This window comes from Esox lucius, chromosome 5, assembly GCF_011004845.1.
Source record: "Esox lucius isolate fEsoLuc1 chromosome 5, fEsoLuc1.pri, whole genome shotgun sequence".
Taxonomy (NCBI): domain Eukaryota; kingdom Metazoa; phylum Chordata; class Actinopteri; order Esociformes; family Esocidae; genus Esox; species Esox lucius.
This window is the reverse complement of record NC_047573.1, coordinates 33,171,451-33,195,418: the sequence shown is the minus strand read 5'-3', so window position 1 is coordinate 33,195,418 and position 23,968 is coordinate 33,171,451. Positions and strand designations below refer to the sequence as shown.

Below are 23,968 nucleotides of genomic sequence, written 5' to 3'. Positions count from 1 at the left end.
ATTATGTTATTTATCCACGCTATGCCACTTAGCCAGAAGAGCAACTCCCTTGTTATCTGACCCACACCACACCTGGAGTGGAGAGAGTGGTCAGGGAGAGTCTCCACCTCAACTGTCACATACAACAGGACTCCAAAGGTCCAAGGTACACTCACAGAGACACATTTGTTATTAAAAATTATGCAGTTATATATTCGCTTGTATAACATTTTCTGTGGACCCCTATTGTGTTATGGCGGTGATGATTGTAACAGTCCATCCAGGATTCCCCTATTTCCATAGTATGCATGGGCATCTTGACTTATACAAATCTGTTATTGTGGAATTCTGGAGGAACTGGCTTGTAACTTCAAACATAAAGAGATACAATCTTTGTGTTTCTATGCTAATGGAGATCCTAATAAACTAAACTGTATCCAAATACCATTCAGTGGCCTCTTGGGGTCCAGTAACACTGTAATGACATCACAATACACACAAAATAAAATGTTGTTATCCCTTTTTTAGATACTGTCCCTCGATTGAGTCGAGGGTGCTGCGGTTTCCAGGTCGACAGCACCAGGTGTGGCTGGAGCCGGAGGGGTTGACCTCTGACCTATTGTACCCACAGGGCCTGACTATGACCATGCCTCCTGACCTTCAACTCCGCCTACTTAGAGAGATCCCCGCCTTGCACCGAGCTGAAATCCGTACTCCTGGTAAGCAGCCAGCAGCCTGACTGTGTCCTAATAATCAACCTTTTCTCCCAAAATGTGCACTTATTCACTTCTCAATCAAAACTGGTCACCTTAGCCCATCCTGGCCTCTACACATTGTCTCACCTTCACAGCTTTCTCTAAGCAATTTAAGGAAGTCTTCCCAATTTGGAGCAATCCACCAACTGTTAAACAAAATAACATAGATACTCTAAACTAAAAACATTTATATTTGGTCAAATGGTCAGACCAATCTTCCCAACAAGAACAGTATTGCTTGCCATCTGCTTTTCAAAAATGAAAGTAGTATTTATGATTCCAACAGTTCACCCATAAGTAATACAATTCAACCCTAGCGACATCAATATCAAACATTACTTTTCTAGTGGTTTAGATGGAGATACACAGATATCAATCTTGATTAACCTGTTAATGTTTACTGTGTGGGTGTTTTGTAAAGACTGGAGAGAGACTCTGATCTACAAATACTAAATTCTTGTTTTGTGATTTCACATTTTAAAGATTAGAATTGCGTGTCTTACTTAGCTCCAACAAATTTCCTTTCCAGGTTACGGGGTGCATTATGACTTTGTTTGCCCAACCCAACTCAACCCATCTTTGCAGGTGAAGAGCACTCAGGGACTCTTCCTTGCAGGTCAAATTAACGGTACCACAGGCTATGAAGAAGCAGCTGCACAGGTAGTAATTAAAATCCAACCTACTGTACTGCCCTTTCAAATAGTACGCCTCGAATCTTGACTAACCTACTTGCAGAAATCACATGGTAAACACAGAATAATTGGATTCAGGCGAATGCCACATTCTTCTGAATCCAAAGCTATACTTTTCTGGAAGCAAAGCAGGGAATGGGTGTTCAAGTTGACATATCAAGAATGGTGAACTTTAAGACTAACATTTTGGTGAATAAGTGAAAGGTTATCTTTTTCCAGCACCGCCTCTATCTTACCCGTCTGTTCGGTAAAGTCCAAAAACACCTTTGAAGGATATTAAAAATTTTGTGTGTAGTGGAATTTTTTTCAAGCATTATTTTCCAGTTTTATAATCTAACTTGAACTCAACACAGATTTGTGAACTCTGGCCAACATTCAGTGACATTAATTTATAATTTTACTGTGAGATACAAAATATAACCCCATTCTCTTCACGCCCCAGGGCTTGTGGGCAGGGGTGAATGCTGCTCGGGCAGCCCTCTCCCTGCCCCTTTTGGCACTGTGTCGTACCCAGAGCTACATCGGGGTGCTGATTGATGACCTGGTGGGCCGAGGAGTGACGGAACCTTACCGCATGTTTACCAGTCGCGCAGAGTTTAGAACCTCCCTCAGGCCTGACAATGCAGACATCCGCCTCACCCCCAGAGGTACCTTTAATGTGTGTCATTAATAGACTATTGTGTGGATGGCACTTTGTCTTACATAAGCACTGGATGGGCCACATTTCTGAATATTCCACTGGCCCTAATGTGACATTTCCACACATTTTCAGCACATGCACAGAAGCTTTGGTAGCTAGTGTGGTCTAAACTGTTGTCCCTGGTACTCCCACTATCTTCCTCGTCTTTCCAGAACTGCTCTTTAATATTTATTATTATTATTTATATATATACACTGATCAGCCATAAAATCTTTACAACCTGCCTAATATTGTGAGAAAAAATACATTTTCCTCAAAAACAGCCCTGGCCCATCGAGGCATGGACTCCACTAGACCTCTGGAGGTGTGCTGTGGTATCTGGCACCAAGAAGTTCACAGCAGATCCTTTAAGTCCTATAAGTTGCGAGGTGAGGCCTCCATGGATCGGACCTGTTTATCCAGCACATCCCACAGATGCTCGATTGGATTGAGATCGGGGGATTTTGGAGGCCAAGTCAACACCTTGAACTCGTTGTTTGTTCCTCAAACCATTCCTTAAACATTTTTGCTTTGTGGCAGGGCGCATTATCCTGCTGAAAGAGGCAAATGCCATCAGGGAATACTGTTGCTCATGGTCTACAACAATGCTTAGGTAGGTGGTACGTGTCAAAGTAACATCCACATGAATGGCAGGACCCAAGGATTCCCAGCAGAACATTGCCCAAAGCATCACATTGCCTCCGCCGGCTTGCCTCCTTCCCATAGTGCATCCTGGTGCCATGTGTTCTCTAGGTAAGCGACACAGATGCACCCGGCCATCCACGTGATTCATCAGACCAGACCACCTTCTTCCATTGCTCTGTGGTCCAGTTCTGATGCTCACATGCCCATCGTAGGCACTTTCAGCATGGGTCAACGTGGGCACCCTGACTGGTCTGCTGCGGAGCCCCATACACAACAAACTGCAATGCACTGTGTTCTGACACCTTTTTATCAGTACCAGGATTAACCTTTTCAGCAATTTTAGCTACAGTAGCTCGTCTATAGGGTTGGACCACATGGGCCAGCCTTCGCTCCTCACGTGCATCAATGAGTGTTTGACGCCCATGACCTTGTCGCTGGTTCACTGCTTTTCCTTCCTTGGACCACTTTTGATAAGTACTGACCACTGCAGACCAGGAACACCCCACAAGGGCTGCATTTTTGGAGATGCCCTGACCCAGTCGTCTAGCCATCACAATTTGGCCCTAGTCAAAGTCGCTCAGATCGTTACGCTTGACAATTTTTCCTGTTTCTAACACATCAACTTTGAGGACAGAATGTTTACTTGCTGCCTAATATATCCCACCCACTGACAGGTGCCATGATAACAAGATTATCAGTGTTATTCACTTCACCTGTCAGTGGTCATAATGTTATGGCTGATTGGTGTATGTAGATATTATTTGAATACAAAGGGCGGTGCTGCCCCTCTCCTTAAAAAATGCCTTTTAAAGGTAAACACCATTCACGCGATCATCCATCCTAAATCTCTTGCCTCGAAGTTCCACCTTGCAACTGATTCTAATTACAACTAAATAATTACAACTGATTCTTGTCCGCTGCAAGCAGTGTATCCCCACCCCCAAATTACCTGCTGCACACCTGGATGTTATTTAGATTGGGATTAATGGGGATCTGTCTGAGACAGGGTGAGTTCATGTTCTGGAAGAGCTTAGACATTGAGTTGTAGTGATGTGACTGGGCGGGGTAAAAGAAAGTTGGGGAAAAGTCAGATCTGCACCCACAGCCAGACAGGAAAATGGCCAGGGGCCATTGAGAAAAATATTGATTTTGAATGTCTGTGGCCAAGTTTACTAATTTTAAATAATATTCAGTAGTTATTTGGATGGAAAGTGACTTGGATAATAAATAAGTTGCTCTCCAACTGCCGTGAAGTCATGTCTATACACAGTCAGATTTTTGTGATCCATTACTTTGCTTACTAACGTGACGTTTGACTTCCGCCTGCCAGGGTTTGAGGAGGTGGGCTGCGTGTCGTTGCGGCGATACAAGGAGGCAGTGAGGGTGAGGGACAGCCTCCAGGAAGGACTGGCGGCTTTGAAGTCAGTGACTCTGTCCTCCACCCGCTGGAGAGAGAAGCTGGGCAACATCAGTCTGAGTGAGAGCAGAAATGGCAGCTTGAAGTGAGTAAGATTAGGGCTGTCCATCACGTTCCTGGTGGCATGTGCTCACCAGGAACACCACTTGGTTGGTTGTTCAAATAGAAATGGACATGAAGAGAAAGGAATCACATCAGGGATCTCTGTAGCTCTACAGTGTTTAGGGAGCCGTAGTTTAAATCATTTTGCAATGTTTGCCTTCTAAAAGCAGCCCTGACTTTGTTGTTCTTTATGGAACGGAACTGACTGTATCCTTGAAACATACTTATGTCGTGGTATTTGTCTATGCACACTGTCTGGTCAAAACAATGTGATCAGCTTTAGAATATGGATTGACTAACAATTTTGATATTTTTCTCAAGAAATTGGTCTTTTAACTAATCAAATCAGATATTTTCATGTCAGTTGAAAGATTGCAGGTCATTAACTTTTGCTCTTTTTCTATCAGCGGTTTGGATCTGCTGCAATACAAAGATGTATCCTTTGAAATGTTGGCTGCTATCTTCCCGGAGCACCTTTCACCTTATCTTGAGTTCTCACAAAGACTCAATATTGAAGGTACCTGCTCTTTTAAAGTGTCAATTACAGTCTGTGTCCAAAACTGCTAGAAGGGTTCCTGACCCTCAATTTAGTTAGCAGAATCTTTCACATATTGTCAAGCATGTATGCTTTATTGTAGAAAAAGAAAAGCACTGGAGGCTTCAGCTTGGACTGTTGGACCACCCTAGGATGTCAGTTAAACAGCATAGTACTGACCTTCTTTTTTTTCTCTCAGCTGTCTACAGACCACACTGTGAGAAGCAGAGTCGAGAAATTGAGAGAGTACAGGAGGAGGAAAGTCTGTCTCTCCCCCCGGACATGGACTACCTCTCCTTACCCACATCTCTATCCAGTGAGGTCCGAGAATTACTGGACAGAGTCAGGCCCAACACTGTGAGTCTCAGTTTTACAGCTCAACCATAGGCCTCATGACCAGGACTAATGCAATGTTTTTATTCTAGCCCTCTAGCTCTGGGGTCTTACCTACTAAATGAAGGGCTGCTGAATAATCGCTAAATACAATTTGATAAATTGTAATGTTGAGCAGACTGAGATTATTTTGAGTCAAGATGCTTTTTGACAGATTCACTTTTGTCTCCGTAAATTAGCTGGGCGCGGCTACCCGCATACCAGGGATGACACCAGCTGCGATCGTCCACCTTCTCCACTACGTCCTCAGGACTGCGCAGAGGAACCAACACACAGGGCAGAGAGTGAAAGCTGCGTGCAAACCATGAACCAATATCACAGTGAAATAATGTATGACAGCTGAAACTGTATTCTAAAAAGTACAAATAAATGATCATGTTGTAATAACTCTTTTAATTTTGGTGTAAAATGTTGAGTTACTTGAGAATTTAAAAATTCTGTAAAAAAATAATTCACTGTGGTCATATTTGCTCTACAATGCCCCAAAAAATGCAATAAACAAACTATCATGCAGGCTGAACTGACAATGTCCACTGCTGTTAACATTTTTAGTGCAACCAAGCCAGAAATGCTAGTGCAATCAACATTAAGTTACATGTGACCTTTCTGGGGTCCCTACAATCGCTGGTGTCTGTCCATCCATCCACCTCGCCTGACCCTCTGGAGAAGAAGTCAAATGGGAACTTCCATGTGGGCAGTGGTGTGCCCCTGGGGGGTTCTAGGTAGACAGTGGTGTCGACAAACATCACTTCCGTAGTGACAGTGAAAGGAGAGACGAGGGGACACTAAAAGAAAGCATACAGGGGGAAAAAATTAATAAATGTGCTTCCAGGTTCTTTAATTGGCCATGTCAGCTGATTACTGTGTCATTTCTGTGGTTCTGGCGTTGTTAAGTTAATTATCTGCTTAGCACGAAAACAGAAAATCCTTCACACTAGATCCCTATAAGTGTTCATAAGCCCTTTTGGAGGTTATGTGTGGAGGTTATGAGGATAGCCCAAATTACCCATGTGTTTTCTTGGTTAACCTCACCTGTAAAATCTAGTGCAATTGTTAACTTTTAAAATAGCCAAGGATTGAAATAGACTAGAGAAACGGAAAGAAGTTTGCTCTCAGAAGAGATTATAAATAACACTGTTATTTAACACAATGGCCTGGTTGCTGTCTTGTTGTCTTTTCCTCTAACCATTCACACTGTGAATGCCCTTTCATTTCTCTTATAGCATTGCTGAATTACGTATTTGCAAATTTTTGTGATGACAGGGACCAATAGCTAAGTTAAAAGAAAATAGATTTATGGTTTTACATATAAGGGATTTGTCTTAAGTGTTCTGTTTTTAACTTTTCACAGGTACCGTATATGTACAACTGTTTTTGCAAATGAAAACGAGCACGGGACTGGATGAGAGTTATTTTTATCAGGGTAGGACAGGAAAGTTCTGTGGTTACATAACTTTTGTGGGATCAAGACATTATGAAAAAAACAGCACAGGAATGAAAATTCAAACCTGTATTTATTTGTAATGAATATAGTTAACTATTTTTAGATTTAATTGTTCACTTTGACATTATGGACTTGTGTTGATCAGCAGAAAAACTCCTAATTCAATTATTTAGATTTCATGTTGTAACAAAATCTTTATTGGAAATGTTGTTTTTGCTAAAGAGCTGTGGGCCAGAGTAAAACCCATACTGCTGTTTTTATTTGTTAAACATTAAACATACATTCACACTCCAGTTGTTTCAAGTGTAAATCAGTCTGAAGGAATATGCAAGGAATAATGCAAAAGAAAATCTGTAGAAATGGCAAGAGAATATTAAAGTCCTTTGCTCAACTCTTACCCTGAATCTCTGACAATGGAAGAGGTATTTGGCCCCTAAGATGAAGTTCTGGGGGAGGGCCAGGAGACCTGTTCGAGCCCATAGCACCTGGACAGACAGAGAATGAGGGAGGACACACCCGGACTCACACGACTCCTCCTGAGATAGAGCAATCAGAATACAATTATGCACCTGCCAGAGACTGAAAGTAGCATATTTACGACAAGCAGAAACTCAGTTACATGAAATAGTGAGCTAGTCGAGTAACTAAACATTGTAGTAATGCACACAAAAAACATGTCCCAAAAACTTAAATCCAAGTCAAGTCACAAGTTTCGTCCTAGCCCTTTCCTTCATACTTCAACAAACAGACAAGCTTTTGTGCTATGGTTGTTGTCTGATATTAATAGAATAGCACAACGTTTACCAAGCTAGTTTTAATGGGGCCTCCCAGGGGTGCAAACTTTTATGTTTTAACGCTACAGGGGCACTAAGCCTGATCATGAGTTAGTTAAATATTTATATAATCTTCATATTAAACTTTTTGTAAATTTAATTTTAATATGAAGAAATTAAATGATTGTCTTATTAAGTTGCTTGAAAGGAGCAGTTTGTTATCCATTTAACAGATCAGACTTACCTGTGTCGTCACAGTGCACACCTGTGTTATGACTCTGGCCCAGTTAGGCTGTGACCCTGCAGTCATGGCAACCAGGGTGGGTGCTGCAGCCCCCCGTAAGACCTTGTAGAGCTTTGAGCGCAGCTCTGAGCAGTTGACCGAGGGAGAACTAAGGAGAGGGAGGGAGAGAGAAATAAAATTGCATAATGGCTGAGTATGGTCATGCCAAATGTTGTTAGTAAACAATATCACAATAATGTTTTGATAAAACAAATAAGTAAATTCAAATAAGCAAATAAGTAAATTAAAATTCTATAAACAGGCCCACAGTGGTATAATTATCCAAGTCAGTGCCTCACATTACTGCTCGTACAGTTTGTGTCCTGGTCGCACACACAGTGGGGCAAAAAATAATTTAGTCAGTCACCAATCGTGCAAGTTCTCCCACTTAAAAAGATGAGAGAGGCCTGTGATCATCATAGGTACACTTCAAATGAGGAAAAAAAATTCAGAAAATCACATTGTAGGATTTGTTATGAATTTATTGGTAAATTCCTAAGTAAAAAAAAATGTTTGTTCACCTACAGACAACCCAGATTTCTGGCTCTCACAGACCTGTAACTTCTTCTTTAAGAGGCTCCTCTGTCCTCCACTCGTTACCTGTATTAATGGCACCTGTTTGAACTTGTTATCAGTATAAATGACACCTGTCCACAACCTCAGTCACACTCCAAACTCCACTATGGCCAAGACCAAAGAGCTGTCAAAGGACACCAGAAACAAAATTGTAGACCTGCACCAGGCTGGGAAGACTGAATCTGCAATAGGTAAGCAGCTTAGTGTGAAGAAATCAACTGTGGGAGCAATTATAAGAAAATGGAAGACATACAAGACCACTGATAATCTCTCTCGATCCGGGGCTCCACGCAAGATCTCACCCCGTGGGGTCAAAATGATCACAAGAACGGTGAGAAAAAATCCCAGAACCACACGGGGGGACCTTGTGAATGACCTGCAGAGAGCTGGAACCAAAGTAACAAAAGCTACCATCAGTAATACACTACGCCGCCAGGGAGTCAAATCCTGCAGGCCCGTCTGAGGTTTTCTAGAGAGCATTTGGATGGTCCAGAAGAGGATTGGGGGAATGTCATATGGTCAGATGAAACCAAAATAGAACTTTCTGGTAAAAACTCAACTTGTCGTGTTTGGAGGAGAAAGAATGCTGAGTTGCATCCAAAGAACACCATACCTACTGTGAAGCATGGGGGTGGAAACATCATGCTTTGGGGCTGTTTTTCTGAAAAGTGACCAGGACGACTGATCCGTTTAAAGGAAAGAATGAATGAGGCCATGTATCGGGAGATTTTGAGTGAAAACCTCCTTCCATCAGGGCATTGAAGTTGAAACATGGCTGGATCTTTCAGCATGACAATGATCCCAAACATACCACCCAGGCAACGAAGGAGTGGCTTCGTAAGAAGCATTTCAAGGTCCTGGAGTGGCCTAGCCAATCACCAGATCTCAACCCCATAGAAAAACCTTGTGAAGACGTTTGACCTCTGTCATTGCCAACAAAGGGTATATAACAAAGTATTGAGATTAACTTTTGTTATTGACCAAATACTTATTTTCCACCATAATTTACCAATAAATTCATAAAAAATTCTACAATGTGATTTTCTGGATTTTTGTTCCTCATTTTGTCTCGCATAGTTGAAGTGTACCTATGATGAAAATTACAGGCCTCTCATCTTCTTAAGTGGGAGAACTTGCACAATTGGTGGCTGACTAAATACTTTTTTGCCCCACAGTATTGCCCAGGGGTCTCTCATAGGGCATGCAAATAGGCTGAACACTGCCTGTGGTTGGTAGGATGAATATAGGACAGCGTTGCATTGTCTTGCAGAAAGCCATCAGCATATTCATACATTTACAGTTACAAAACTACAAACAGATAAGCTAGATTGATAAGTATTGTACTCAGACCTTAAGGTACATCATGATGTACACTCCCGTTTGGGGTCCCTTAGAAATATCCTTGTTTTCCATTAAAACATACATGAAATTAGTTGAATAGGAAATATAGAAAATGAATAGGAGACAAAATTAGAAATAATGATTTTTAGTCATACATTTTAATTGTGTCATTCAAATTGCTTTCATCAAAGAATCTTCCATTTGCAGTAATTACAGCCTTGCAGACATTTGGCATTCTATTCTAAAGAAGGCCAGTTTTATTGCATATATAATCAGCACAACCGTTTTCAGCTGTGCAAATGCAAAAGGGGTTTCTAATGATCAATGAGACTTTTAAAACAATAAACCATTGGAACACAGAACTGATGGTGCTTCCAAAGAAATCTGCAGTTTGCAGCTAAAATAATCAGTTACAACATTAACAATGTCTACACTGTATTTCTGATCAATTTGATGTTATTTTAATGGACAAAAAAATAAGCTTTCTTTTCGAAAACAAGTACATTTCTAAGCAACCACAAACTTTTGAACAGAAGTGAATGTATAGATAGAACTGACAAGCCATGTGGACAGCTACAATGAGACAAGGCATGTGGACAGGACAATGACACTAAGTGCTATGGATGATGGGTAGTGTAGTCTTACTTGAAGGTACAGCCTGTGATGGTGTTGTGCATGAAAAGAATGGGCATTCTGGGGTCAATGGAGCACTCCCCACCTTGAGACACACCTAAAACAGATAGCTGACTCAGAGTCAAAGGAAGAAAATAGTAGCACACTACTCTCTTCATCTCATTCTCAAAACCCATTGGATAACAAAAACCAGATGTCCCACCCCATCTGAACTGCTCTTCCAGTGGTTTTTGAGGCATCATTCAAACTAAATTTTAATAAAATAAATATTAATAGGTATAATTAGTGCAATGGTTGTTATGAGCAAATCTTGAAAGGGACTGCAGTGTCGGCCCCAACATTATTATTTTGTTTACAAAAATGTAATAAGTATCTTTTTGGAATAGTCTTTAAATTGAACACAATGTAACACAATGTAAAAGTCACAATGTAAGAACTCTACCTGGCAGCCTAATGGTTAGAAGATCTGACAGGCAACTGAACAAGGTAAAATAATCTGTAGTTTGGCGCTCACAATGATAGCTCACTGCATCTGAATATAAAAGGGGTTTTCTTTTTATAGACAAATTAAAACACCCAAAAAGAAAAAATATTGCCTCGGCATGTAAAGTGTGCTATTCCTGTAGGCAAGGATACATCTTGGGCAGTGCTGCCAACCTGACCAATCACAGGAGTCCCCTCTGTCAGTCCCACTACAGGGGTTGGTCCAGGAGTTGGAGGGGGCGTGGCTAACTGAGAGAAGAGATTACATTAAATTACATTTTAATATTGAGCCATAACATAGTCTAACTGGGGAGGGGGCAAATCCATTTCCAATTCAGTCAGTTCAGAAAACAGAAATTCCCAGATTCAAATGAAATGGAATTCACCAGAACCCTGAGACATTGATTGGAAGCTTACCTGGAAATCGACAGTGTGCTGCTGCAAAAACTTCATGTTGGAGTCTGCGTCAGCTAAGACCACATTCACTGTTGCCATAACAATTTCCCCTATAATTGTGTACCATAAAAGATATTCCACCTGTATGAAAAAAAAAAAAGTATGGGAGGAAATGTGAGCTAGAAACGTACACAGATTGTGTCTAAACACCCATTATTGTGTTCTAAATTGTAGGCATTTTGGGGGAATGTGAAAGTAAATTAAATGTACAAATCGAGTATGCTTTAAAGGCCAGGACGCTAGATCGTCTGTTAAATATCTGAAAATGCCATGAGCGTCTCAGTGGGGATGTGGATTAGTAAATTAATATTTAATTAGCTAACTACACTGATGAGCCAAAACATGACCACTTACAGGTGAAGAGAATAACACTTATCATCTCTGAACAAGGACACATGTCAAGGTCTGGGAAGATTAGATGGTAAGTGAACAATCAGTTCTCATAGTCAATGTGTTGGATGCAGGAGAAATGGGCCTGAGCAACTTTGACAAGGGCCACATTGTTATCAATCAATCAAATGTATTTATAAAGCCCTTTTTACAACAGCAGTTGTCACAAAGTGCATTACAGAGACACCCGGCCTTAAACCCCAAGGAGCAAACAACAGTAGTGTTGAATTTCAGTGGCTAGGAAAAACTCCCTAAGGTCAAATTTTAGGAAGAAACCTAGAGAGGACCCAGGCTCAGAGGGGTGACCAGTCCTCTTCTGGCTGTGCCGGGTGAGATATTAAGAGTCCAATTGGAATAATAAATACATTTCTCTGGGCTAATTATAGAGTCTATTTGAATTTAGACTAGGTCAGAAGTATGACCAGGTGGACAAGGACAGGGACAGCAACGGGCCCCCCAAACCAGGTAATCCGCAGGTGTGGACCAGGACCTCATCTCCTTCTAAAATTTAAAACTGGAGGAAACTGAGAAAAGTTAGCAGTACATCCCTCATATCCCCCAGCACAATAATATAGCAGCGTAACACCTTGGAACTGAGACGGGGGGGGTCCGGTGACACTGTGGCCCTACCCGGGGGAGGCCCCGGACAGGGCCCAACAGGCAGGAAATCAATCCAACCACATTGCCAGGCATCAACCAAAGGGACACCCACCAACCGCAACCCCCCTGAATGAGGGCCGAGTATTGCTAGCGGCGTACAGCCCAATTGCACAAGTGCGCAACAGAGAATCAACAACAAGCCAGTGACTCTTCCCCCGAAAGGCATTGGAGGGAGGGCATCCCAGTGGCGACGAGAGCCCACCTGGCAAGACAGCAAGGGTGGACAGTATCAAGCCTACTGGTCACCTTCACGCCCCCGAGCCAGGCTACACCTAATTATAAACCGTGCTGTAGAGATGAGTTTTTAGTAGACACTTGAAAGTTTGCACTGAGTTTGCATTTCTAACCTTAATTGGCAGATCATTCCACAGGAGTGGAGCTCTATGAGAAAATGCCCTGCTGCCAACTGTTTGTTTAGAAATTCTAGGTACAATTAAAAGGCCTGCAGCTTGCGATCTAAGGTTACGTGTAGGTATGTATGGTTGGATCATTTCAGCCAGGTAAGTAGGAGCAAGTCCATGTATTGATTTATAGGTTAAGAGTAAAACCTTAAAATCAGCCCTAACCCTAACAGGCAGCCAATGTAAGGACGCCAGGACAGGAGTAATGTGTTCAAATTTTTTTGTTCTAGTTAGGATTCTAGCAGCCGTGTGCAGCACTAATTGAAGTTTATTTATTAATTTGTCTGGATAACCAGAGAGAAGAGCATTGCAGTAATCTAATCTAGAAGTAACGAAAGCGTGGATGAATTTTTCTGCATCAGTTTTTGATAGAAAGTTTCTAATTTTTGCGATGTTTCGAAGATGAAAATAAGCAACTCTTGAGACATATTTTATATGTTCTTCAAAGGAGAGGTCAGGGTCAAGGGTAACGCCAAGGTTTTTTTTACAATTTTTTTGGGATAAGACCATGCAGCCGTCGAGGTTGACAGTGAGATCTGCTAGCAACGCTCTTTGTTTTTTGGGTCCTAAAAGGAGCATTTCTGTTTTATTTGAGTTTAAGAGCAAGAAATTCTCTGTCATCCACTTCCTAATATCTGAAACGCATGCTTCCAAAATAGCTAATTTAGGGGCTTCTCCATGCTTCATTGAAATATATAACTGTGTGTCATCAGCATAACAGTGAAAGTTAATATTGTGATTTCGGATTACATCGCCCAGAGGGAGCATGTATAGTGAGAACAATAATGGGCCCAGAACCGAGCCTTGAGGAACTCCAAAGCATACCTTTGACTTGTATTTTTAGTGAGTTTGGTACACATCCAGAGGAAAGGGAGCAATTTATTATGTTCAGCATTGGCTGACCTAGAACAGGAAATAACTCCTTAAGTAATTTTGTAGGAATCGGGTCTAGCTGAGAGTTTGTGGGTTTACCATTGACACCTGGTCAGGGAGGTTCAGGAAAATGAGATTTTGAGGACCATAACTATTTAAGGAGTCAGTTATTTGTTTTCTAATGGTGACGATCTTTTCATCAAAGTAGTTCATGTATTCATTACAACTAAAGTGAAGACCCACTTCACTTGCTAAGCTTTGCTTTTTTGTTAACTTTGCAACTGTATCAAAGAGAAATTTTGGATTGTTTTTGTTCGCCTCAATCAGGTTGGAGAAATAAGCTGATCGAGCAGACGTGAGTGATTTTCGGTATTGTACTGTACTGTCTATCCAGGCTAGTCTAAATACTTCCAACTTGGTGGAGCGCCACTTTCGCTCCAATTTTCTGGAGGCTTGCTTAAGTGCTCTAGTATTGTCGGTGTACCAGGGAGCAAGTTTCTTGTTGCGTATTTCTTTAGTTTTTAGTGGTGCAACTATGTCTAATGTATTTCGCAGTATTGAGTTTAGATCCTCGATTTGATCGTTTACAGATTTATTTACTCTGTCATTAATGAGCGAACTAGTAAGAATATCAAGGAATTTATTTGTAGTCCGAGAGCCTGACCTTATGGCCAGACAACAGGGTCAGAACATCTCTGAAATGGCAAGCCTTGTGGGGTGCTCCCGGTCAGCAGTGGTGAGGTCCAATACATACATTAAATGTATATAGCATTTTCTGGGACCCAAAGACGCTTTACATCAGGTACAAACAACATCCAAGAATAGCGACTGGACAATACACAGACAAACATAAAGAAAAGGACTCAAACATGACTCTGGATGAAGGGAACATGCAGAGGCTACCGGCTTGTTTGAACAGATGAGGCTTGAGGCGGTGGATGAAGATTGTCCAAGAAGGGACAAACTCCAATCCGGAGACAGGGTGTTGAGCACCCAAGGATCATCAACACGCGAGGGCAACAAAGGCTATCCCATCTGGTCTGAACCAACAGAAGATCTACTGTGGCACATGTCACAGATCATGTTAATGATTGTTTTGGGAGGAGTGTGTCACAACACAAAGCATTGTACCCTGCTGCGAATGGTGCTGCGTCTCTGCAGACCGGTCAGAGTGCCCATGATGCCCCTTGGCCACCGTCGAAAGTGCCTACAATGGGCATGCGAGTGTTGGAACTGGACCTTAAAGCAGTGGAAGAAGGTTGCCTGGTCCGATGAGTCCTGTTTTCTTTTACATTATGTGGACGGCTGTGTATGGGTGCGCTGTATACCGGTTAAAAGATCTGACGGACAACTGTTCACCTAGATTGAGGCACCAGGATGCACTGTGGGAAGACTACAAGCTGGTGGAGCGGGTGTGATGCTTTAGGCAGTGTTCTGCTAGGAAACCCTGGTTCTGTGCATTCATGTGGATGTCGGTTTGACACGGGCCTCCTAATTATATATCGTTGCAAACCAGGTACACCCCTTCATGCCAATGGTATTACCTCATGGCATTGGCCTCTTCCAGCAGGATAACGTGCCCTGCCACACTGCACATATTGTTCAGGAATGGTTTGAGTAACATGATGAAGAATTGCACTGGCCTCCAAATTCCCTACATCTCAATCTTACTGAGCGTCTGGGATGTCCAATCCACGGCAGCTCCACCTCGCAACTTATAGGACTTAAAGGATCTGCTGCTAATGTCTTTGTCCCTGATACCAATGGACCCCTTAAGGGGTCTTGTAGAGTCTGTGCCTCGGCGGGTCGGTGCTGTTTTGGCGGCACGCGGAGGACCAACAACATATTAGGCAGGTGGTCATATTGTTTTGGCTCATCAGTGTACAGAAAGTACACATTTACTAAATATTATGCAATACAATTAGTACACAGCAAGTTGATAAAGAAATAGTAGGCAAGACAGATTTTGAACACGGCTGTGGTCATTCTGTCAAATATGCCAATATTCTTGGGCTATTTAATTGGTTCATTGCCAACCTTTGACACCAAGTTGAGACAGGAACCATTCTGTTCTTTCGGCTCAGACCAACCGGACTCAAGCTTGGGATGGATAGAAATCTAAGAGAGCGAGACAATAAAAGGTCAATGACTGCTAGCCAAGTTTTCACCTTCTCCCAACGTAGGCAGTTCTTCACTGTTGTTCATTACTTTCCCTGAAGTATGTACATTTTCTCAGCATGCATCAAGTGTCAGGACTGGTGTAATCCTGACACACTCCAGAATGAAGCTCAAGAACGGTGTCGCAGAAAGAATCAATTGAAAACCGGTCACAAGACGTTTCCCTCTAATCTGTGTGAAATCTTACCAGGTTATCTGGGGTTAGCTGAACACTCTCACGAACTGGAATCTGTAATGATGATAATCATTAGAAGTGTCTTAAAGTGTTAAAATTAGAAAAATTTATACTGCAAGGCAACTCATTCGCGTTATTAGTATTTTTTTTTTAAATAATGTATGCTTTATTGTTTAAAGACAGTGGAGAAAAAATATTTTTTCAGGAAGAGCAGTGTGATGGATTTGTCACTACCCTCTAACAGTACATGTGCATCAAAAGCAGTGGACCACAGAACCAACCCGACCACTTTACATTAAATGTCAACAGAGTCATTGAAGACAATCATCCTATTCATGAACAAGTTCACACTGCACACACAAAAATACTAGGATGCACACAGACACAAACTAACCTTGAGCAGTCTGATGTCAGTGAAGTAAGACTTTGCGTTAAGACTGGGGTCTGTTGCACAGGACTGGGGAGTTAGAGTGCGGGTGCAATAGAGAGAAATGGAACGAAGGAACCCTACAACAAAAAGACAAAAGTACAAATAAAGAAAAAAATGACATAAAACGATTTAAAGTACTGGGTTGTGGTTGATAAAGCATTCAAAGGAAAACAGAAATGAGTGATTCACATTGGACATGTCCCTTCCTGTCACAATCATCTTTCTTCCATTTGATGCGTAATAAAAAGCACCCTGGCCTCCCAAGACTACCCACCATCCAGCATTTCACCTGCAGCTGTCAGACTTCCACTTATTTCAGATTAGGGGGGTGCGTTTTGCAGAACTTAACACTGGCCCATGTTCTAGTAGAAATACTCAAATACGTAGACCCAAAAGCCCCCTCTGACACGTTTAACAAGCAATGGTGCCAGCTCAAATTATGGAATGTTTTTCTGCCGGATTCGACTATGTTTTTGCAACAGAACGTGGCGGCCGAGGCGTCATCTTACTGGCAGGGTTACGGTCGACACAGAAAGATGTGGTGGCCCCTGGTGAAGGCTGTCGCAGGACCCCCCGAACGGAGGAGCGGATGAAATGGGTCATGATGGTGTCATCGACCTGGGACAGAGTAACAAGAACCATCAGAGCTGGACAGGGGAGGAAAAAAAGTGAATGAGCCCGTCTGAACGATTCAGTGGCTGGTTAAGATGGTTAACAGCAAATCTCAACATACCCTGTAGAAATCTCTGGTATGGGTAGTATAGGTAGCAGATCCCTTCCAAGAGAAGTGGTAGGAGTAGTCCAAGGTTGGTGCATTTTTTGTGAGAGCTGAAAGTGTCTGAGGGCCTGTGGGGTTCTCTGCACAAAGAATGGACAGATCACCTTCTGGAACATTCTTGTGTTTCAGAGCTATTTCTATAAGGAGCATGTTTGTGCTTAAGCTGAAAAATAAAGGCGTACAGAAAAGAAACTGAAATGCACCAAAAAATACAATTATGCTTTTACAATTGGATTTTTCATTTAGGAGCGAATTTGAGTAAAATGGGTGCAGGGTATTAGCCTATTTGTGTGTGTCTGCAAAAGTATTCACCCACCTTCCATGTCAAAAGGTCAACAAGGCAAGAGTAAACATGTCATCTCACACAAAAATGCAGCACATCCACATTTGATACTTCAATACAAATCTAGAAACTTTTATTTTTGTCTTATAGCCCTACATAATGTGCCAGGCCTAATAAAATTAGCATTTAGATGTTTATTTCCTAGATGAAAAACACAGAAAAACATATTTAAACAACCAATATTCTTTAGTTCAGGGATTGGCCAACGGCAAACTCCCCCCACCAATAAAAAACCTTTGTGGGGGAAAAGTCACACTTGCCCAACTACCAATTGTTGCCCTTCTTTGGGAGGCACCGGAAAACATTCTTGTTTTTTGGGGTTCAATTTGTGCAAGAAATGCAGAATTTAACTGAGTTGCACAGAGTATACTTGTGGAGCCAATACATTTTCATGTCAACTTTGATACTTTGAAGACATTTCCAAAGAGAAAATGTAGATATACTTATGATAATCTACACTCACCTAAAGGATTATTAGGAACACCTGTTCAATTTCTCATTAATGCAATTATCTAATCAACCAATCACATGGCAGTTGCTTCAATGCATTTAGGGGTGTGGCCCTAGTCAAGACAATCTCCTGAACTCCAAACTGAATGTCAGAATGGGGAAAAAAAAGGTGATTTAAGCAATTTTGAGGGTGGAATGGTTGTTGGTGCCAGACGGGCCCGTCTGAGTATTTCACAATCTGCTCAGTTACTGGGATTTTCACGCACAACCATTTCTAGGGTCTACAAAGAATGGTGTGAAAAGGGAAAAACATCACAGTATGCGGCAGACCTGTGGGCGAAAATGCCTTGTTGATGCTAGAGGTCAGAGGAGAATGGGCCGACTGATTCAAGCTGATAGAAGAGCAACTTTGACTGAAATAACCACTCGTTACAACCGAGGTATGCAGCAAAGCATTTGTGAAGCCACAACACGCACAACCTTGAGGCGGATGGGCTACAACAGCAGAAGACCCCACTGGGTACCACTCATCTCCACTACAAATAGGAAAAAGAGGCTACAATTTGCACAAGCTCACCAAAATTGGACAGTTGAAGACTGGAAGAATGTTGCCTGGTCTGATGAGTCTCGATTTCTGTTGAGACATTCAGATGGTAGAGTCAGAATTTGACGTAAACAGAATGAGAACATGGATCCATCATGCCTTGTTACCACTGTGCAGTCTGGTGGTGGTGGTGTAATGGTGTGGGGGATGTTTTCTTGGCACACTTTAGGCCCCTTAGTGCCAATTGGGCATCGTTTAAATGCCACGGCCTACCTGAGCATTGTTTCTGACCATGTCCATCCCTTTATGACCGCCATGTACCCATCCTCTGATGGCTACTTCCAGCAGGATAATGCACCATGTCACAAAGCTTGAATCATTTCAAATTGGTTTCTTGAACATGACAATGAGTTCACTGTACTGAAATGGCCCCCACAGTCACCAGATCTCAACCCATTAGAGCATCTTTGGGATGTGGTGGAACGGGAGCTTTGTGCCCTGGATGTGCATCCCACAAATCTCCATCAACTGCAAGATGCTATCCTATCAATATGGGCCAACATTTCTAAAGAATGCTCTCAGCACCTTGTTGAATCAATGCCACATAGAATTAAGGCAGTTCTGAAGGCGAAAGGGGGTCAAACACAGTATTAGTATGGTGTTCCTAATAATCCTTTAGGTGAGTGTATATCTACACAGAGTCAAAATAAGTACACCTGGAAAGGTTTTTTAGGACATATTTTGAGATATGGATATATAATCTTCAGTTCCAAACAATAACAACAACATGTAAAAGGTACCTGATTTAACAGATGACAATGAAAAATTATACTAAACAGTAATTTCTTCAAAAACCTACAGAGAAAGTACAACCCAAGCTTCAATATCTGATGTTGCCCCATTTGGTTGAAATAACTTGCATGTAGCCATTTCTTCTAACTGTCTATCACTCTCCTACATCGTCTGGGAAGAAAGTTTGCCCGTGGCTCTTTATAGTACTGCTTCAAACGTGTCATGGTTTAGGGCATCCTTGCGTGCAGAGCCCACTTCAAGTCCACCCCCAGCATTTCGATAGGAAATTACATTTCCGTTTATTAATTGCATAAATGGCTTTTAAAGTAATTGTTGTGTGATTTGTTGAATTGCCTTTATCAATTAATGTATTTGGAATTTAGCATAAACATCCATGTGTCAAATATGTGGAAAAAAAAAACTTTCCAGGAGTATCATTATATTTTCACAACTGTAGACAGAGAGAAAGTGTGATTACCCTCTTCTGGTTGAACGCAGAACAATTTGTTTGTGACAGTGACACGTGAAGGATCCACATTGGCTCTAAACAACAACCATCTCTCAATGCAATCTCCAGATCTGCAAAACATCAAGTCATTAAACTGGTCAAATTCATCTTTAAATCCCATTTATTACACGTACCCCTAAAAAGACATCTCTCATGCACACATTTAAAATATAGAACATTCCGTCTTGTATTGAATAGGTTTATGTGGATGTACTCCTGCAATTAATGTATTGATTTTAGCAACAAGTCTATGAATGGTGTCGAATTGCTTGATACTACCACCCCTCTCCAAATCAAAACCAAACATAGTTTCCATGTTATTTTGCTGGTTGTGCACACCTGTCAGTCTAGCTGTTAGACAATCCGCCTTGCGATTGGGCAACACGCTTTTGAAGACAGAGTTGAACAGAAAGTCCATATGCAAACATTAAGGACCATTTCATTAAGGTGACTCAGAGGGGGTGGTTGCATCAAACAACTGGATTGTTGGAGTGTGCTGCTATCAGAGGTAAAAAACATATCATGGCACACAGCTACAGTGCTCTCAATAGCCAAAGTGATCTCACTGCCATTCCATTAATAAAACCCCATTTCCAAAGAAGTTGTGATGTTGTGTAAAATGTAAAGAAAAAATGAATGTAATGATGTGCTAATCATTGAAACCCTATATTCAATAGAAAATTGTACAAAGACAACATATCAAATGTTGAAACTACCATGCAAAGAAGAAACCATATATAAACAAGATCCAGAAACGCTGCCACCTCCTCTGGGCTAGAGCCCATTTAAGATGGACTGAGGTGAAGTGGAAATCTGTCCTGTGGTCTGACTAATCAAAATAATGAAATCATTTTGGGAATCATGGACAACACGTCCTCTGGGCTAAAGAGGAGAGGGACCATCCGGCTTGTAATCAGCACACAGTTCAAAAGCCAGCATTCGTTATGGTATAGGGGTGCATTAGTGCATTAGTGCATATGGCATGACATGCAGTCTCTGTGAAGGCACCATTAATGCTGAACAATATATACAGGTTTTGGAGCAACATATGCTGCCATCCAGATGACATATTTTTCAGGGAAGGCCTTGCTTATTTCAGCAATACAATGCCAAACTACATTCTGCACATATTACAACAGCATGGCTCCGTAGTAAACTGGCCTGCCTGCAGTCCAGACCTGTCACCCATTGAAAACATTTGTCGCATTATGACAAAGGAGTCCCCGAACTGTCCCCGAGCAGCTGAAATCCCATATCAAGCAAGAATGGGAATACATTTCACTTTCAAAACTGGTAAAATTTCTCAGTTTCAACATCTGATATATTGTTGATTTGCACATCACTGCATTCTGTTTTTCTTTGCATTTTACACAGCGTCACAACTTTTTTGGAAACGGGGTTGTAATTTATAAAAAATATTATTGGGCTAGTGGGAAAGCAAGGACAGATCTACCAGAGCAAACTCATATAAACGCACATGACTTCATCGGAACATCCACTGAAGACAGAGCTTAAGTCAGGGATGTCGCAGTCCACAATGTCACAGCAGCAGCCAATATCACAGAAGTCAGGGGTCAGATCACATAAACACACTGAAAGAGAACAAAAGGTTAATTGCAGTACATAGCGTATTTTCCTATGATTTTAGGCTTGTGATGTGTACTAGCTATATTAGCAATGTACTACTCTAAAAGTTTTAGAACAATGACACATTATTTGTTTTCCTGGATCTGTATTGCAGCACATCGATTTAGAAAACGATGCAATGACTATGGGGTTAAAGCACAGACGGTCAGGTTTAATTTGAATGTATTTTCATCAATATTGGATGAACCCTTTAACAATTACAGCAAACACCCAGTGTCTAGAGATGCCTATGTGTAACAGACTTTAGTCAGCCATTGCATGCAATAGATATGCTACCATATACTAAACATGACCACCTTATTCTGCATAAGTTTGATCTGTCCAAATACATGTCACCCTAACATGGGGCAACTATGAACAAAAGGTGCTGTCATTTGTAAATGGCTCATTTAATATGGATGAAAATACCTTAGAATTGAAGGTGCCAGTCTGCACCTTAACCCTATAGTCATTGTATAGTTTCAAATGAAAAGTGCTAGAATAACAAAATAAATGTCACTGTACAAATAATCTGAGTGTAGTAAATATAAATATGAATGAATACAATAAAAAGTAACAATAATTTCTTGTGATTTCCAAAATATACTCTATATACAATACTAAAGTTATCAATTTACTTATGGGATGGCTTTAAAGGGGCATTTCACCACAGCAAAACTAAATGTACCAATTACTAATGTTAGCAATGAAACATTTGTGTCATAAAAACACAAGGTCTTCTCAACACAATCTAGAATTTGTGAACTTGAGTTTTGCAGTAGCATCAACTTCCACTGTATTAGTCAGTCCATAAAATACCACAAGTTCCAGAATATATTGTGAACGTAGATACTGCCTCCCCAATAAAATGGTGATCGGAGGAAACAATCCTTGTTAAAAGATAAAAAATACACTTTTAAAGAATAGATCCATTACCGCTGAAAGGTTTGGTGTCACATAGAAATGTCCTTGTTTTTGATCAGTGATCAGAAATACAATGTGGCCATTGTTAATGTTGGAAATGACTATTGTAGCTGTCAGCTTCATTAAATAGGCTAGGACCCGCAAAACACCAGTCTCAACATCAACAGTGAAGAGGTGACTCTGGGATGCTGGCCTTCTAGGCAGAATCCATCCTCTGTCCAGTGACTTAATCTTTTCTTTTTATTGGCCAATCTGAGATATGGCTTTTTCGTTGCAACTGTTTTGGCTTTCCAGTAGACTACATGGTAATGGACATAGAGTTATCTATAAAACATTTAATGTATGTCTCCACTGTTTGCCAAAAGTTGCTAACAACTTTAACTTCAACACACCCACGCTCTCCCGGATCAAATAAATGTGTGTTTATAGCCAAGAAGAGGGTTTTCAAACCCTTGTAAATATGCTCAAGCCATGTTAAGAAACATGGCTTGCATCACAGAAAGCAACGGGAGCGAACCAGAAGTCCCACCTACATGTTAAAATCAGAAAGGTGGTGTCCTTTTTTCAACACTACAGCTACTCACATCTTCAGGATCAAGCAGGAGATGTTTAATAAACTCCCTGCACAAGCACTGACTTGCCCCCAGACATGAGCGCAGTTTACTCTGCACTGACAGTCAAGGCTATCAAGAAAAATGTCAAAGACATCGGCAGCTTGACTAACAATGAAGTGAGAATGTCAATATCTTTCCAAGCAATGAACTGTCTAGATAAATTAGCTGGTGTTTTGCAGGTGGATGGATTATCTCAGCAAAGGAGAAGTGCTCACTAACACAGGTTTTGATAGATTTGTAAAGAATATTTGAGAGAAATAGGCCTTTTGTGTACATAGAGAAAACCTTAGATATTTGAGTTCAGCTAATGATAAATGGGGGCAAAAACAAAAGTGTTGCATTTATAATTTTGTTCTGTGTTTATAGAGCCCATATACATATATAGGCTGTATGGCACACCTACCTTTTGGATTCAGAATTGCTTTAGTAGCAGTTCCAACATGAGAAGGGACAGTGATTGACCCGGTGGTGGCTTCTGATGATGAAACCATGTCCTCGGTAATCGTGGTTACGGCCTCTTGAGTGACAGTTTCAGCAAAACCAGTTTCAAAAGGTTTTAATGTATCAGTTGATAATAAAACGGTGTACGTCGGGTCAGTGCGACTAAAATGCTCATTTAATGATTGACGTTTTGTGGTTATTGGAGAATCTGTATTATCTCCTCTATCTGTGCCGGCATGAGTCACACATACAGATATTAAAATAAAAAGCTGCATTGCACGATACAAATTGTTTTTGAACATTATTGTTTAACAGTACGCTCTCTACACCAGCTACTTGACTAACAGCCTGCTAGAGAAAAATAGAGTTAACTTATTCCCAAAAATGTGCATGTGCTAGCTTGCTACATACCAAACAAGTTAATTTGACTGTAATAATGCGCCATACTGTGTATATGCAATGCTCGTCGTTTGCTTGTACGTACATCTGCATCAGGTTTGCTAGAACCACAAAACAACAGCTAACATTACTTTTGTCGATAAAAATGTGAAACATGAGAAGAATCCTTGCATACGCATTTATCTGCAAGAAAATACATTTCGAAAACAAGAAAGCATCACGTTGCCAAGGAAGTTAAAGATTTACACACATCCGC

The 23,968-nt window shown here is 41.2% G+C and overlaps 2 protein-coding genes across 4 annotated transcripts in view; one reads left to right on the top strand and one right to left on the bottom strand.

The window, feature by feature from the left end:
• mto1 (mitochondrial tRNA translation optimization 1) overlaps nucleotides 1-5,728 on the top strand; it is a 17,754-nt gene extending 12,026 nt beyond the window's left edge. Inside the window, exons 6-13 of the mRNA XM_010894307.3 lie at nucleotides 33-145; nucleotides 508-698; nucleotides 1,264-1,394; nucleotides 1,869-2,073; nucleotides 4,081-4,252; nucleotides 4,677-4,786; nucleotides 5,004-5,161; nucleotides 5,377-5,728. Of these exons, the coding sequence (XP_010892609.1) occupies nucleotides 33-145; nucleotides 508-698; nucleotides 1,264-1,394; nucleotides 1,869-2,073; nucleotides 4,081-4,252; nucleotides 4,677-4,786; nucleotides 5,004-5,161; nucleotides 5,377-5,505 (1,209 nt within the window). The 3' untranslated portion in view covers nucleotides 5,506-5,728. The remainder of the gene's footprint in view (nucleotides 1-32; nucleotides 146-507; nucleotides 699-1,263; nucleotides 1,395-1,868; nucleotides 2,074-4,080; nucleotides 4,253-4,676; nucleotides 4,787-5,003; nucleotides 5,162-5,376) is intronic.
• Nucleotides 5,571-23,968, bottom strand: LOC105024379 (tectonic-3). Of its 3 annotated transcripts, XM_010894306.3 has the most exons (16): nucleotides 23,798-23,968; nucleotides 23,276-23,389; nucleotides 21,186-21,300; nucleotides 19,679-19,779; nucleotides 18,442-18,498; nucleotides 17,027-17,151; nucleotides 16,803-16,911; nucleotides 16,258-16,370; nucleotides 15,876-15,917; nucleotides 15,548-15,628; nucleotides 11,148-11,267; nucleotides 10,884-10,979; nucleotides 10,260-10,357; nucleotides 7,659-7,806; nucleotides 7,040-7,177; nucleotides 5,571-5,982 (listed from the first exon to the last, which is right to left on the bottom strand). In XM_010894306.3, the coding sequence occupies exons 2-16, from the start codon at nucleotides 23,361-23,363 to the stop codon at nucleotides 5,746-5,748; spliced, it is 1,668 nt and encodes a 555-aa protein (XP_010892608.2). In that variant the 5' UTR covers nucleotides 23,364-23,389; nucleotides 23,798-23,968; the 3' UTR covers nucleotides 5,571-5,745. The 3 variants fall into 3 exon arrangements, with proteins under 3 accessions (XP_010892608.2, XP_010892606.2, XP_010892607.2); XM_010894304.3 differs by having other exon boundaries at nucleotides 23,276-23,967; XM_010894305.3 differs by lacking the exon at nucleotides 18,442-18,498 and having other exon boundaries at nucleotides 23,276-23,967.